We start from the raw sequence: 17,641 nt of genomic DNA, 5'->3' as shown, positions 1-17,641 counted from the left end.
CATGGTAACTTGAAACTTTTACGGACCTATATTATATTACTAGGGATTTCACTAAATGCAATGATATTTTTGATAAAATATTACATATTTATACCATGAACTCATTTTTATAGTTGGTGGTATTTACAAAACTATAAGTATATTAACCATTAACCTACTATAAATTATAATACTAAAAGTAAAATAAATTACAATAGATATACATTATTATTTGCTTTTAATTGAATCGATTTATTCTAGCAAAATGTACTAAACAATTTATAAAAACTAATCAATTACATACACGATGCAAGAATATAATACTTATTTAAAGTAAAGATATTTTTGAAAATATTATGACGTGTAGTATTATAGTGTATCATAAATGGTGTTATACTATAGTTCTGTTGATTAAGGTCTCGTTTCCAGCATGAATTAAGATATTATTCATGGTCACAGATATAGATAATAGTAAAAAAGTCATAGTATGGTACATTTCAATAATTTATAATAAGAATACACAAATGACCATGAGAATATTAATTGAACATTTTTACAGCATGTTATTTTCGTTAATTCTGTCAAAGTATAATATATTTAAATTTTATAAAATTAATAATAATACAATTGTAAAATAGTTATAATAATAAAAATAATGTAAAAAATGTATAAAATGTCAATTAAACCTGAGGAGTAAATTGTATTAATTATAAGGTAAGACTTGAATTAGAATATAAAATTAAATAATTTTGTCATTAGTAGGAGAATTATTTACATGTTTGACTGTATAAAAATAATTTTTTCTACTTTTTCAGTAGTAAGCCTGGTTCTTTTGCCATTGAGTATCATACCAGCCTTTGAAAAAACTCGTTCATTGGGAATCGATATTGCTGGTACACAAAGTCATCTTTTAACCATTTCATATAATCTGGGATATAAAAGCTTTCTATCAAACTACCACTTCAAAGGATCCAGTTGACGATTTAATAGATTTTCACACTTAAGTATTTGTCCAACTCAACAATGCTTGCCATAGATGGATTGTTTTGACCAAGAACAGAACTGACTTGTTCATCCATAAATCTATGTGTTCATCTAACTGTTTCCAATTTTCCGGAATACTCACGATTATAAAGGACTTCTTTAATATAAAGAAAGTATATTCTAAAAAGTAGAAAGTAAGGAAAGAAAGTATAGTCTATATAAAGATTAAAGAAGTTCTTTATAATCGTGGGAATACTATTCTTATCTATCTCAGTGTTATCACCATACAACATAATATGTTATGTTATCACTAAGATAATATCTTATTTATAAATCGCGGACTGCGATATATTTTAGTCCGTGATATTAATATATAAAATATATAATAGAATATAACATTATTATAATTTATAATGTAACATTGAAATATATTTAATATTAATACGATAGAAATAGATCCACGATAAAGGAAGATGGACTTCCCTATGTAGTCTTATTAGTTTTTCATTGTGTATAACATAAATGAATATTAGGTGAAGTCCAGAATTCACTGTTTAAGAAGTTTGCTTATGTATTTCAAATCATCGTGGCGGACGGCGGTTAGTGGTTTCTCCGATTGTTTTTTATTATTTCATTTTTTTTACAACCAGTCGTTTTAGTAAGAAAAGTATATGTGCGTTATAGGTATACGGTCTTTATTTGTCGAGTGATTATGGACATTTCCAAAGGATGCAGTTGTAGCTGCTGCGACCAATGCATGCGACACCCGACGTTCCATACAATTCAAAAACTTTGCGACATCAACGCGTGCTTAGATGGCTTAACTACACTAGATATAAGCTCCAGTAGTATCCGTGAAGTACCTGATTTTATCGGGAATCTTGTGAACCTAGTTAAACTTGATTTATCGTCAAATGAATTGAAAACGCTTCCATTGTCACTCGTTAAATGTCAATGTTTAACAGATCTCATTTTGTCGCACAATACTTTTTCGCAAATTCCACAATGTCTGATCGATGGAATGCACTCTTTGAAAACACTCGATTTATCTCACAACCAGCTCTTGGATATCAGCATAAAACCGTTTTGTATTCAACAGTTGCTAACACTAAATATCAGTAACAATTCAAAACTGAGTACATTTCCACAATGGTTATGGTCCAATGAATGTAGTTCACTAGAGTCATTGGATATATCGTTTACAAAGTGTCTAGACAACATTGAAGTGGATCCTTATCTGTACATGTATGGTATTAGTAATCATCTGAAATATTTGTATTTATCCAATACAAATTCTGATGTTAGGAAATTAAATTTTATCAAACATTTAAAAAATCTAAGAAATGTTGTTTTGGATAACAAAGATACAATGATCAAAAATTGTCGTAATTACTACTGTGATGTACCACTAGTGTTTAATTATCGATTTAAACATGTTGATTCTTTAAGTATGATAAATGTTAATTTATCAACCATTGGAAGTCGTGTTTATTTCAGTTTCCCATGTATGCGGTTTTTGAATTTATCGAATAATTCTATTGTATTATTACCAAACTCATTAAGTGAATTGACAAACTTAGAAGTCTGTGATTTTTCAAATAATCAGATTTTAACAATTCCTGAAAGTTTTAAAAGCTTAAAAAATTTGAAACGTTTGATATTAAATAATAATTGGGTAGGTGTGTTTAAAAATTTGTAAATAAATATTTTATTTATTTTAATTTAATATTTGTTATTAGTTATCAACATTCCCAGAAATTATTGAAGATCTATTAAACCTTGAAATGTTGGATTTATATGCTAATAAATTAGCTATATGTCCATCTTGGAACTTAAACTCCAATATAAAATTACTCGATCTAGAACAAAATCTATTTTCTACTGAAACTGATATTGATATAAACATTTATGTAAGTATTAGTAGGTACTATACCATTACAGACACCACTTAACTTTATACATAGTATAGAGTTCAGTGATAGATACAGATTCTATATTATAGACATTCTTTATAATAAGTAGATATAATGTGTAAATTATAGAATAATGGATTTTTTAAATAAATATTTAAACATGAACTTTTAATAAAATTAACTTGTTTGTTCTGAGTGAAAACATTTTTTGGTATCAAATATTTGATGTGTATTTTTATGATTCTTATAATGTAGTATTATTTGTTAACAGACTCAAGTCCAAAAATATTTTTACAAGTCGAGTTGTAAGCAGTAAGTTTATCGACATTGGCTTAAAAAAATGAGACTACTACTTATCTAATATATTATGTAGTTAAACTTATTCTTGTCTTTTGATCATATTCATAAAATACTATATTAGTTTTAAAAATTTTAATTAAAAATGGATAATAAGCACATAATAACATCAGCACTTGTTAAAAAATAATTTTTAGCATTTTCTTTATGAATCATGTATTTGTTATTTCTGTACTGGTCTAGTTGACCCATCACACAGGTTTAGTTGACAGCTGTCACTATTATGTTATAATCAATAATCAATAATTTAAATAAAAATGTACAAATAATAATACATTATACATTTATGATTGTACTTAAAAATTCAGGCAATAAAAATAAAAATAGATAAACAGTATGATAATATAATATGAATAAATAAATCGTAAAAAAATTATACATCAATCATATATGTATAAAATAAGTATAATGTGCAGAAAATAACCAAAAATTATGCATGTGGCCAAAGCTGCAGTTTATACATTTTCTAATGTCGAAAACATGAGATATGTAAGTGGTGGGGTTCAACTAGACCAATACCGTAATTTCTCTATAATTTTTAATACTTTTCTGGAAATCCATTTATTACATGGTTAGATTAAGTCTTTTCTGTAGTATTGTCAAAAGTTGGTGTATTACTTAATGAATTTATTATTTTTTCTTAATAGGCCAATTATTCAAAGTTATTAAAAAATCTGCGTTCATCAATTACCGAAGATCGTGTTATAGGACATTTATGTTTTGAAGAACCTAATGATACAGAATCTGAAACAGATGGATCAAGTAAGAATTATACTCGTATTACAATTATTTGGTAAAATATTGTTTTATTCTTTATAAAGTACCTATTTTCAAATAATTTTTTATTTAGGTAGCCATTGGTCAGAATGCAGTAATCATGAGTTAATAAATATAAGGTATTTAATACTGTAATTTTGTTGATAATTAGTTAAATAATACAATTTTTTTTCAAAGATACACATTTTTTGTAAAACATGTGATAAAATCTTAACACCTCAACTGTGCTTTACCTTTTTTTTTTTAATAACATAAAAAAAAGCTCCCTTATGCTCGTACATTCAAATGGCATAATATAACTACATGTTTTAAGACATGTGGTTAATCACACTAAATAATTATAAAATAAGATACTTTTTGGTTATCCCAACCTACAAAGAGTCTCAATTCAAATACTTATTTATTATTACTATGTATGTAATATAATTTAAAATTTGTAACCATAAACAAATAATTATAATATTTAACTGAAACTTCTAAACAAAATAAGCTTTAATTATAATATGTGATATATTTTAAAACAAAAAAAAAGCCGACTTGGCGCATTATCTTTTTTTTTCTTGTCCGGTTGATTGGCGTTTAGATAATTGGAATTTTACTATATATTGAACCCCAATTGGCGTCAGTACACAGTAAACGTGTTAAATTAATTTCAGTACATGAATTAGTAGACAGTAGTTATAACTTATGTATGAAATAGCTTAAACTATAATTATAATAAAACATGAGATTGATATGACTAGTATGAATCTATTGTAAATTCTAATTGGATGTACATATCTTCTTGGATATACTGTTAATTATTATTTATTTCTATACAGTTATGATGAAATTTCTACCTTTGTATGTATAAATTGTACCTACTTCTTGAAATGTTAATTGATAGATCCTATCACCCATGACAAATTAGATTATTAAATATCAAATTACCTTATTTGTCATGCTATCATCTTAAACTGAATTTCATAATATTGTAACATTAGATATTTTATTACAGTACTTAAAATTGTGATTGAATCCTAAAGTTTTAATACACTATCAAAATTTAAATCTAAATACTCCTATAGTTCTAATACATGTTAAGAGAATTAAAAAAAAATAAAATGCTGCCTTATCAAGAAATAAGTAAAATCTCCATAATATTCAAGAAAATTTGAATGCTAAACAAACAAAATAAAAATTAGTTTACCTAGTTAATAAAATTTTAATAAACCAATTTTATTAATTTTTACTTCTTGTCTAAATGTGACACAAAAAATATATTATGCAATTAATAAATATTCTGATATATTGATATAAAATACATTTTATCACAATCAAATTGTTCTTCTCGTCAGTTTAAATTAAACTCTTATAATAATTGTTTAATTTTTCAAACAGATTTTTATAATATTATGAATTAACATAAAATACTCATACATTTAAAAATATTTTCAGAGAATCCCAAGATAATACTCATTTTAAACCAGAAGAAAGCTGGGACTGTGACATCTATGAACTTACAACTGATGTGTTCGATCCAAAAAGTTATTGTTTTATTTATTAGTAGTTAAATTTCACATCAAAATATTTTTTTGCTTGATTGTTTTATTTATCTACATATATATTTATGAATTTCAGGTTTTGAATTGAATTTAATGAACGAATTAAAAACATTAGAAAAATTATTAAATGTTGATGAAAAAAAAAATGCCCGTAACGTGCGTTTAGGTAATGAACATTATTTTTGTCCAGGCGATGAACTTCCTAAATCTTCAATTACAATATAGTTGTTAAATGTAATTTATAAGTGTTTATTTTCAGTGTAATCCATTTAATCTAATCATGCACATGTTTAATGAAACCATTTTAAAGTTTGTTAAAGCTTATAATAAAAAAATTGTTGATAGTTCACCATTTCAATTAAATTTATTAAATTGTAATATAATACATATTTTACTAAATCTATAGGCAACCAAGGCTATAATAATAAGCCTACGAATAACATTTATTTGTATAAATAAAAAAATTACAGAAACTTTATCAAGCATGTTCATTATTTTAATCTTTATTTTTACTTATCTCTAAGTTCTCCCTTATTTTGTTAATAATTAACTCATGTTGAGTTTTATATTTTATATTAGCATAAATAGAATTAAAAATCATAAAATATTTTAAAACTGCTTGGCTCTTTCAGAAACAAAAGCAAATATTTTTCTGAAGTCTTCTATTAATCAGTCTATCTAACAAATTTGATTAAGATGATTGTACATTGTATTATTATTTATTTTTATTTATTTATTTACAATAAAAATTGACACTTATTCAGTAATAATAATATGTACATTATTACAAACATATTATAGTAGATTTTTGTTATGAAAATAAATTTTTTCACGTCCACATCCACCTTACGATGTATTACATGGTGTTCCAAATTTCATTGGACAGTAGATTTCAGCATGACGTGCTTAAATTAGGAAAAAATGACCTTTATGAAAAGCTTTTTAAATTGCATAGTAAGAGTTATAAAGTATTTTGATGTTAAATTTATTTTTTTTAATCGGCATGGGGAGAATTGAGGGGTAACTTTTAAAATTCAAATGGGAACCTATATTTTAGAAATATGATTCATATAGGATTTATTTTTCAATGAATTTTTATGTTTCACTCATAAGTATGCATTTACATTTGAATTTTGAATTTAATTTGTAAAACGTCATCAATTAATTATAATAATATAATATAATTTTGTGCTTTTGTTATAGGCCCATATATTGTTGAACAACCTTTAAAATCTGTACAGATTATTAAGGTTGTAACTAACACTATTTTTTATAGTTATTTTTGGTATCTTAATTTAACTTTATATTACATAGTTCAATGTTCAAATCACATGATTATATTAATATTAATAATAAAAAAAAAAACACAACGTATGAATAATACTATAATCTTCTGTATATTGTATAATTGTACTATTTATAATCAATGATATTATTGAAACTGTTTTTATCTTCTCAATAATTTTACATAATATTTGTTAATTTATGATTTATATAATATAACATTATAAACAAAGATCATCAATCAATGGCAAAATGGTTTAATTTTGTAGTTAAAAACATCATTAAATTTTTTGTGTTTATATCTAAGGTAAAATAATTCAACACTAAGTTTTCCTTTAAGTAGCTATTGAGAAAACACGAAGCATCATTATAGGATAAATTTTAAGTGCGTTTAGATTTTAAATTTTTACGAAATACCATAACGAGAATGATTTATCCTCAAACGATTTTAAATATTTGTTAATATTCAGAAAGTATAAATCGTAGACACTCGAAAACTTCAACAGTTATTTAGATTAACACTTTCTTTCCATGATTATATTTTTAAAATATTTTGACTTTTTTTGAGCTATTTATAGACAACTGAAATTTTCGACTTTTTTGAAGTGTCGTTAACATTTTTTTGGCCGAGTCAAAATACTTGAAAATCCAGTACAAAGTTCTTTATAAGTTATTCTTATAGTGATTAAAAATTATAAGAATACATAGAAACAATTTTTTTTTATTAGCATTTGAAGTTCAAATATAGACTAAAATTCGTCAAAATCATGGATATTTGCAAATTATTTTGTAGGTATAATTCATAAAATTTTTTGCATAAGTAGCTAAGAGTTGAAAATTTAATATAAGATTTTTCATAAGTTTAGATTACTTACAATAATTATAAAAGAACTTAAATTTTGGTGTATTCAGGCCATTAAAACATAAACCACTTTTTTCACCAATCATTTGAAATTATATCTTAGGCTGACAAATCATCTTCGTTCAGAATCGTTTTTCGTATACAATGATACCTATCATTGGATTCAAAATTTAACATTCCTATAATATATAATAGTGATCCACACGGCACCTAATGTACAGCAGAGCGGTACCCACTTACTCGCTTTTTTAATTTTAATTTTTATCCAACAAGCTATATTTATATAGTCGTCGTAAATCAGAAGAACAACAATTTTTTATATTTGTATATATTTGTTTATATATGTTACGTTCTAATGTATATAGGTAAATTATCTAAAGTAAATTTAAAAATACTGTTTCTTTAATGTATTAATTACTTACATTATTCTGTCCTATTTGCATTATATCTTTTTGAATTTTCGCTTCAGTCGGCTTAAAAGAGAAGGGTACAGAATATTTTACTAGGTACTGTTTTGTAATTATCCGTTAGGAGAGAATCTAAAAGGTCGACAAATGAAAAAAAAATTCTTTTGAAGGTTCAGAAGTTAATCATACAGTTTAATTGAATCCGTCGCATTCTTAATTACTATTATAAATGAGTATTTCAAAAGGGAAAAAGAAACTCTTTGAAATCTCGTAATACATTGATAGAATCATCAAAATTATTTGTTTAAAATAAATCAAAATTTAAAGAGTAAAATAAATAGGTTGTTATATTTATTTAAATACTTATGTTCAAAAACTAAGAACTATTTACAAAAATGCTGAAACTGAAATTTCTTAAAAACTATGATTTATAGAAGTCTTATTAGTATTAATGTTAATTATTTATAAAAGACGTAGAAACATTCACAGTACACATTATTACATAAACTTTAATTAAAAATAGTGTACAGGTAATATGATTTCTTTCTCGTAAATTTATTTATGATCAATGAATTTTAATGAATATAAATAACTGAAATTTACAATAATAGGTAAAAAATAGACTATTATTATGTTTGTTATGTTATAATTTAGTGTTATATGGTCAACTCAATAATATGCTTAGTATTAGTTTTTACTGAATTAAAATATATACCTACGTCCTACATATATGTATGTATAATATAATCTAATAATATTAATGATCTGGGTAGCTGCAGTTACATCATCCGACGGCTTTGCTTCTAAGAGTTTTTTTTTTATTAAATAATGAAAAAAGTTATATTTATACTTGTACAAGTACAGGGGAGAGTATAAATAATATAGAATTTCTAGTATCTATTCACCTTTTTAAGTACCTGTATAATTACTTATTATGAATAATCAATATGACGATTTATAATTTATTTATGATATGGCTAGATATAATATTCTAAGTAGTCCTGTTGACTTCTATTTTCTATATTTCACCTATTGATAAACATTTTTCCGAATTTAATATTAACCGTGATTTTTTAATTCTTAATAAAAATTTGGTACGTGTATTTAGCTTACACGTTTTTATAACTTTTTTTACTTGAGTCCGATCATAAAAAGTATCAATAAAATGATGTAATATTATATCCAATGAATATTGGATTGCACTAATACAGTATTCTTTTAGAAATACGATTTTTTCTTTTACTGCCATGTTAACGAAGCAAACAGTTGAGAAATAAATCGTTTTTAAGATAAATAATATCTTGAGTTAAATCAAACAGTTTAAAATGGAACTCGCGCTTTGGTTGGGTAATGTTCTATATCAGTTCTGTTAAATCGTCTTTTTTTATCAGTTATTTACCTGCTCCAGTACAAGATACCGTCAGTTGAATTTAATAATAAATAATCCAGTAGTCAATTAGTTGAAAAAGCTTTTTCTAGAAAATCACCTTGCAAAATCGAACGTGTTTACGCATCAACGGTAGGTATCCCTTATCAATGTTTAATTTAATTGATTGGACCCGGTCTCGTTGATGGATTGATCGTGTATTTTTCACTATTTCATTTTACCTTGCGCCGAATTATCCAGTCGATTAGACTTGAGTTCATTAATTACGCGGATTTTTTTTCTCTGCTCCGTCATTCAACAAACTTGGCAAAACGTTTTTCGAGCTTTGGTATCATTAATCGTCCATTCGCTAAAACATTCTTTTCTCGAACTTAACCACTTCCTTTACAGATTATTACTACTATACTACTATAATTATTATTATATCTATTTTTTTTTTGTTACCGAAAAAAGTCATTTTTTTAAATTAATGTTTTTACACTGTGAGGCTCAGAATTAACTAAAGCGAAACATTTAAAAATGCACTTGCTAGATTTAGTTCGGCAAACTACCATTACATGTTGCCCACTATCTTGTATACATATACCTATATAATATATTCAGCTACCTACTCCGTTTACTTTTTATTTGTTATTTATCCACCGGGTTAAGGTACTTGAACAGTAAATAAGCCTTTTTTTTTTTCAAATACAATTTGCTCTTTAAAATTCATCCACAAAGAATTATCGTGAATGTTATATTATGTGCTAAGGGAGGTAATATCCGGTGTGTACATTTGAATAGCACAAACAGTACGTGAGGTCTCATGAATATCCCGGAATCTGTACATTTGAAATATTATAATATTAAAGAACAAAAAAAAAAAAAAAATTGAACACGTTTCATTATAATTTTGCTTAAGTACGATGTTAAATTAAACAACGAATTAAAATAATTACTTCGAACTTTCCGAGTGTAAGTAAATATTTGATTTGTATAGGCGTTTAATTTACTGGATCATTATTTTATAATACGAGTATTTAATAGGCGAATAAATACCATTGTTTTTAATCTTGCATACTTGCATTGTATGAAATATGTTTGATACTCGCACCAATTCGAAAAATAATTACTCAGACATTTTCTCATATCTGTGTGGAATATTATCATACAAATTTTAAAACCCGTACGATTAGAAAAGAAGATATATTATATTATGTAAAAGCTGTGTTATTTTTGCGATTAAAAAATATTACAATGAAATTGTTTTGCTTCGTTTAAGTACTGAGAGAAGTTATTGGCACACGCAAATATCTATTACTTCATAATCTATAATATTAGGTATATTTAATATGTGCACCATCTGTAAAACGTCATAATTTGACATGGATATTATTAATATTTGCTACCTGCAGTGCAGACGTATCTAGCATTTTTTTTTTCTAGAGGGTTAATAACAAGATATTTAATTTACTGATCGCCTTGGTACATGATGGTACAATATTATTAGTTCGTATAAATACATACATAATATACATATTACATTATTGTAGTATAATACAATCTCAAACACGATGTTTCGAGGCTCAACTACTCAAATAATTAAGGTTTAATTTAATACCACGTTCCATGCATGCTCATGGTATTTCCACTAAATTATTGGATTGTACTAAGAATTACCGGTTTTAATCAAACCTCGAGGTTTCGAGAATGCGTTTCGTAAATTCCAGCTTAAAATTCGATATAGGTGCGCCACCCCATTATTAAATATGACCAAACATGAAATATTTGGGGGCTAAATTTCGTATTAAAACTTTTTTTTGCGTTTCTGTGTTCTTCATTTTTCTAATATTTATTGTACACAAACGTAAAATTAATTAAATAATTAAAGAACGTTATAATTGATTTACATTTTATGTTTATAAATATTATATTAACGGCAATATCTTAAAATCATTTATTTTAGATTTATACTTAAAAATAGGTATACCATTTTCTATTTTTTGGTAAAATGATATTGATTAAATACGTTTTGACTGTTATTGTATCAATGTACAATGTAAATTTGGAACAGAATAAATTTATTCGATTTATTCAGAATAAAACAAAAAAAGTATCACTTCTAGAATAGGTATATTTATACTTTATAGTCTCATAATAGACTATAATAGAGACCAACTGGTGACTTTATAAATTGAATTTATCCACTTGTAAGTTTTTTGAACTTTTGAACAGCTGTCTTCTAAGACAACTTATGTCTTGTTTGAGTCAAATTGACGATATATTATTGCAGTGAAAAATATTTTACAAATACCTCGAGCAAATATAGTTTAACATACTTACCGTCTCTGCTTGAAATCGTTTTTAATATGCAATAATGCATTATTGTGTTAAAATTTAACACATCAATGTTATACAATAACTTCAACGGTGAGGCATACTAATATTTTGATTTGCATTTTTAATTAAAAAGGGTAGTTTACAAGTATTTATCTAAGTTTTGTATGTTCTATAAGTGTTAACCAAAAATAAACGAAAAAATGTCATCAATGAAAAATCATCTTCATAGCTATAAGAATTTATCAACATCATTAATCAATTCTATAATACAATGTTTGAGGTAACAAAAAAAATAATTTAGTCCATAATTATTGGTTTTTGTTGGTTATAATATTGAAAAGTTATCTTAGCACTTAATCAATGGCGCGGCGGTACAAAAAAAAGCTTAAGGATTCTTTACGGAGCACGCCTTTGGTCATCTCAAATCCTTAATTATGTATAAAAAATATAATATATACATAATATGTGTGTATAATCATTTTGCACTTATGTGAACAAAACAAAATTAATGATTAAAATGGCTGTTTTAAATTTAAACGAAATTAACGGATTAATATTTTTAACGTTTTATTTTTTGTTTAATAATGTACAATAGAAAATTACAAGAAAATTATATTTTTAAACGTATCGAGGTCTATTGTTAGGTACATAAGTAGGTATATTTTGTATGTTCTATCCAAGTTTTTACACGGTGGCAAGGGGCGAATTCTACATAAATTGGTTTTGTTTACCGCGTGGACACAAATTGCACATTTTATCCACGCGAACACAAACTACACATTTTATAATTCTTAGTTAGTATCTGTTTAATCTATTCCGGAGTTATTTTTGTGTGTGCACGCGCGTGTTTCCATAGGTATTCTATCTTTTATTAAAAACTAAGAATTATAAAATGTGCAATTTGTGTCCGCACGGTAAACAAAATCAATTTATGTATAGAATTCGCCCCTTTTCACCGTGTAAAAACTTGGATAGAACATACAAAATATACCTACTTTCATAATATGTAACTAAATGTTAATTATATTAAATATTATATAATGCGATTGGCTGTTGTCAATACGAATGTCATCATACAATCAAACTAAACATTCAGAAAACTTATTCATCTGTAAAATTGCGGTAAATGTGAATCATTTGTATTGATTTTCATTCGTAAGCATTTCATAATAAATTTCATCCAAAGGCATTATTTTCATACGGAGAGTTCACACGTCCCCAACCGTTTAATTAAATGGGCATTTCACCCCTAAACATGTCCCTGCACATTAATAATAATTACCCCTAACATTAAAGATATCGAATTCTTTGGGTCTCTTCTCATTTTAAATACAAAACAAAAAATGACCCATCTCCTCCTCGCCAAGTGGTTATTTCATCAGGTCAGAAATATTTTTACTGTCCGTTTTTTATAACTTGCAAATAAACTAATATCTATACGTTTATAGTAGTATTTATATTAATTTACTTTACTGTATATTGTTTACGTGTGATAAATACTGTGAAATATACATGTAAATTGTGCTGAACAAAACGTTACTATTTATTGTTAGTAATTTATTGATATTTACTATATTGACTACATAATTAGTTATTCCATGGAATAATATATTATAAATTACAATTAATTAAAAAGTAATTTAATTTCCATAACCTGGAAAATTTAACATTTGTGAAAATAATTAAGTTTAGATGAAAGTTCAAAAGTATAGTTAAATTAATATAATAATTTAGCAATATTACGAATGTTAATAATGTAAAATAATAATAATATTCTATGGGTAATTTATATGATTTAAACATATTATATAATCATATGAATTACGAATCTATGTATTAATAACATTATACGATTTAATACAGGAATACTATATGTCTTTGGGTTTTATAAAATATTTGAACATGTTTAATTAGTTTTTATTTAATAAGGTCCTTAAAAGCATTAACTTTAAGTATATTTTAAGTTGAATATTTAATACAAGTCTTTACATAAATTACGTAAATTTTGGACTCAGTATTAACAATTGTATCTTGTTACTTTATAAAGTATATGCATCAATTTTTTTTTTTATTTAATGGATAACCTAGGTAAGTATCGCAGTGGCCATGTTAATAATAATAATCAGTTATTAGTCGATTTCAAGAAATACTATTGTTTTGATACATAGATTTAGAGATTTTATGATATAAATTTAGACAATAATTTTGGAAGTCTTGAGTTTTTTGTGTTGCGATCGTATGTATGACATAATGATTATGTATGATTTAAGTGTGAACCTCGCATAATAATTTGTTTACTGAAGCGTTATCTTTAAAAATTAGAAACTTTTTCATTCCTATTTTTACGTGGCTATAATATACCGAGTCTTGTGGTATTTACTTTAAACTTTGGTTTTAAAAATAAATTTCCGAAGAACATATTTCCAGAACCGTTATTGTTTGTGTGAGGTGTAACAGAAGTTCGGTTATGAATTATAATAGGCATTCAGTATACGCGTATGAAGCCTTCTCCGCAGTTTAATTTGTGGTATATAAATGTGGTTTTATAAACGCGAGAAAGGCAATTTATCAAAATATTATATATTATGTTAAATATTGCGAAGCGGGCGTTTATGGTAAAACTACTGGACTTGCTATAATGGGAATCACGGTTGTCAGCGAAGTTGAACATAAATTAAAAAAAAAAAAGTAGGTATAGGTACTGTATAATTGAAAATCCTACCTTCCCTCTCGCGACTACGCCAATGCAGTTACGAGTACATAGCAACGATTTCCTCCCTCTGGTCCGCTCAATTTAACATCAATTAAACAGTTGGGGAAATTCCGATATAGGTATGTATATATATGTATACGTGTATAATGTATATCTGAATAACGGCGGAAGGAAAGAGGGATAACGTATACAATAATAAAAAAATAATAATAAAAGAAACGTTCAATAGAGGCCCTAACGAACCACACGGTGAAAACTTTTTTTTCGTCCACTGTGCTTTTTGTTTCTTTTTTTTAACTATCATACGTATACATATTATATAGCAAAGTCGGTATCGCCGAAGACAATAGCGTTCAATCGATATCACGCTCACATATACACATAAATATAATATATATATGTGGTGGAATATATAGGCGAGTACGTGGAAAAATATACACCCTTCATTTACCTACGACTCCCTATCGGCCGATACGCGTACGGTGAGAGCGTAGTTCAGAGGAGCTTTTTAGCTTTTCACTTTGTACGCGTGTATAGCAGCATTGTTTCCACGCCACATACCAGTCAACCCCCCCGTGCCACCCCATATACGCGGTTCCTTTGACAACAATATTACACTGATAAGACGTTTCCGCGACCCGATTGAGTGTGACTTCGGAAATTACAATAAATAATGTATTCCATATTATAACGACCCTTTTGATATTGCGGAAAACACAAAATATGTAGTAGGTATACAATAATCTACGTATAATATTATAATACATATAGTTTGAACAAAATTTTGCTATGCACTTGATCGCAAGTCGTTTTCGTAAAACGTATACTAGTACCTACTACAATAATAGCATAGGTTAGGTTAGGGTATATTACAACGATCTCTGGAAGATTTTACCATTGAATAGGTACATATTTTATTGTTTATTTTTCAGTAAAATAAACATTAAAAAATAATCTTCTTTGCATTACGTTGATTACGTTGATAGGTTAAATATACTCTTTTATAGATTGTAATTCTAAATTAAGTATATACTATTATTTATAAGACACTTCGGCAGTTTTAGAAATTGAAACATTTTTTAATAACGTTTGTAGATTTTATTTGTAAATAATAATTTTAACATTTTACGATAGTTTTACAAAATACTAACATAATAATAGGTGAACGAAAAATTGAATATATTTAGAAACTATTTTTAATGCAATATCCTTAAACAACAAAATATAAATTTATAAATGTATCTTCCCCCAAAATATTTATAAAAATGAATGAAATATATAAAAAAAAAAAAAATAAGAAAGGGGAGAAGAAGAAAGGAAAAAATAATTTCATTATATTTTAAAATTTATATTATGTAAAAATAATGTTGGGTAATCAATTATTTATACTTATTGTAATAAATGTGATAATGTCTAAAGGGAATTATTCATGTCATTATAATATTAAATTATAAATAGCATTACAATTATATAAATGTGTGGATAATATTATAAATTTTATATATTGTGACCTGTGGGTATATCTACATAATAATATATAATTGTCTATTTATAATCAGTTGTATCCCATATTTTGTAAATATATTTTAATTTTCATCCATAATTTAACTGAAACCAATAAATTACTAATTGTTATTTTACGGATTGCAATTTACTAGTTATGAAAATCTGAAAATCTAATATTATAAATCAACGACAAATATTCCATTAATTATTTATTTGATAAATTAATTTTCAAAAATTGTTTTAAATATTTATAGGTTATCTCAATACAGACATAATTCATCGGTGAGACACTGTGGGCTGTGGCCGCACTGGGTAAATATGTTTACATATAATATTGTTCACTTTATTTTATACATTATACGGTTTAAAAAAATATTATATTTAATACAGTATTACATTGTATAATAATATATCTAATACCTACAGACTACAACAAATATTTAACTTGTGACTCAGGATCAAATCTCATTTTAAATATTTGGAAACAATAAATTATATTTTTAATAAAAATATCAATATAAATATATTATATAATATGTTTTATACTGGTAGATATTGAAGGCTGACATAATAATATTATGGTAGTAGTATTTATATTAACTATAAACTGACAACGAAAAATATCCGATAAATGTCTTTGCAAAGTCATTATTACTAATTTTTTTTATCAAATAAACCTTTAGTGACTATGGCTAATGGCTATAACAAATTAGCATAATATATGCTATATATTTCAATTGATTATTAATTCGGATTTAATCATAAAGGAAATCATGGATTTTTGATTATCCGGGTGAAGTTTAACATTATTATATGACAGCACATATTGCAACACTTTTAATATTAAACAAAATTATTTAAGTATAACTAAATATTTTATCTATTTCTATTAAACATATTATAATATGCTCTAACTAATTAAGACAATTATTATTAAAATTTGAAACTAGTAGTTTTGAATGTTTTAGTGTTGTCAAAAATTATTAATAATACATTAAATTACAATCCTATAGTTACTGAACTAAATTCAATAACAATTCATTTCTATTTATCATTAGTTCAGTCCGGTGATTATACAGTAAAATTGTATATAATAAACTTATTGATAATTAATATACCTTAGACATAAATCGTCCTCTTAAAAACAAAAAAATGACATTTATCATTGGGAGTTTAAGATAAATATAAACTAAAAATAAAATTTTTAAATTTTTTTTTTAACTGTTGAATTGTATTAATTCATTAATACGACAATTAATTAATTTATTTATCTTAGTTGAGCTTATAATATGGTAACTAACCATTATCGAAAATAGTAAGTAAACTTGACGAAAGAAATCAAAGACTGAAGAGAAAAAATAAAATAGAAATTGTAAGAAAGTATTTAACTCTTTTATGCACAAGGTTTTGAGAATTTTTTACACCCCTGTTGCACAAGCATATACATTTTTATAATTTTTTTTTCGTTACTGTTTTATACTTAGAAATATATTCAAACACAGATTTTAGAAAAAAAACCAAAAAAATTAAAAAACTTAGGAAGTTACCAAAGGTGGGACAGCGTATATTCCACCGTGCAATAAACGGGTCATATATTTTAGATACTTAC

General features: G+C 25.5%; 1 protein-coding gene across 2 annotated transcripts; it reads left to right on the top strand.

The window, feature by feature from the left end:
• The first annotated feature begins 1,320 nt into the window (after positions 1–1,320).
• Positions 1,321–6,032, top strand: LOC114133088 (leucine-rich repeat protein soc-2-like). 2 transcript variants are annotated; one of them, XM_027998711.2, is made up of 7 exons: positions 1,321–1,562; positions 1,648–2,638; positions 2,703–2,873; positions 3,881–3,995; positions 4,084–4,129; positions 5,448–5,536; positions 5,631–6,032. In XM_027998711.2, the coding sequence occupies exons 2-7, from the start codon at positions 1,676–1,678 to the stop codon at positions 5,777–5,779; spliced, it is 1,533 nt and encodes a 510-aa protein (XP_027854512.2). In that variant the 5' UTR covers positions 1,321–1,562; positions 1,648–1,675; the 3' UTR covers positions 5,780–6,032. The 2 variants fall into 2 exon arrangements, with proteins under 2 accessions (XP_027854512.2, XP_027854511.2); XM_027998710.2 differs by having other exon boundaries at positions 1,321–2,638.
• Positions 6,033–17,641: the final 11,609 nt, after the last annotated feature.

The sequence above is a fragment of the Aphis gossypii genome, chromosome 1 (genome assembly GCF_020184175.1).
Source record: "Aphis gossypii isolate Hap1 chromosome 1, ASM2018417v2, whole genome shotgun sequence".
NCBI classification, from domain to species: Eukaryota; Metazoa; Arthropoda; class Insecta; order Hemiptera; family Aphididae; genus Aphis; species Aphis gossypii.
The sequence above is the reverse complement of the archived record's forward strand: the minus strand, read 5'-3'. Positions and strand labels throughout refer to the sequence as shown.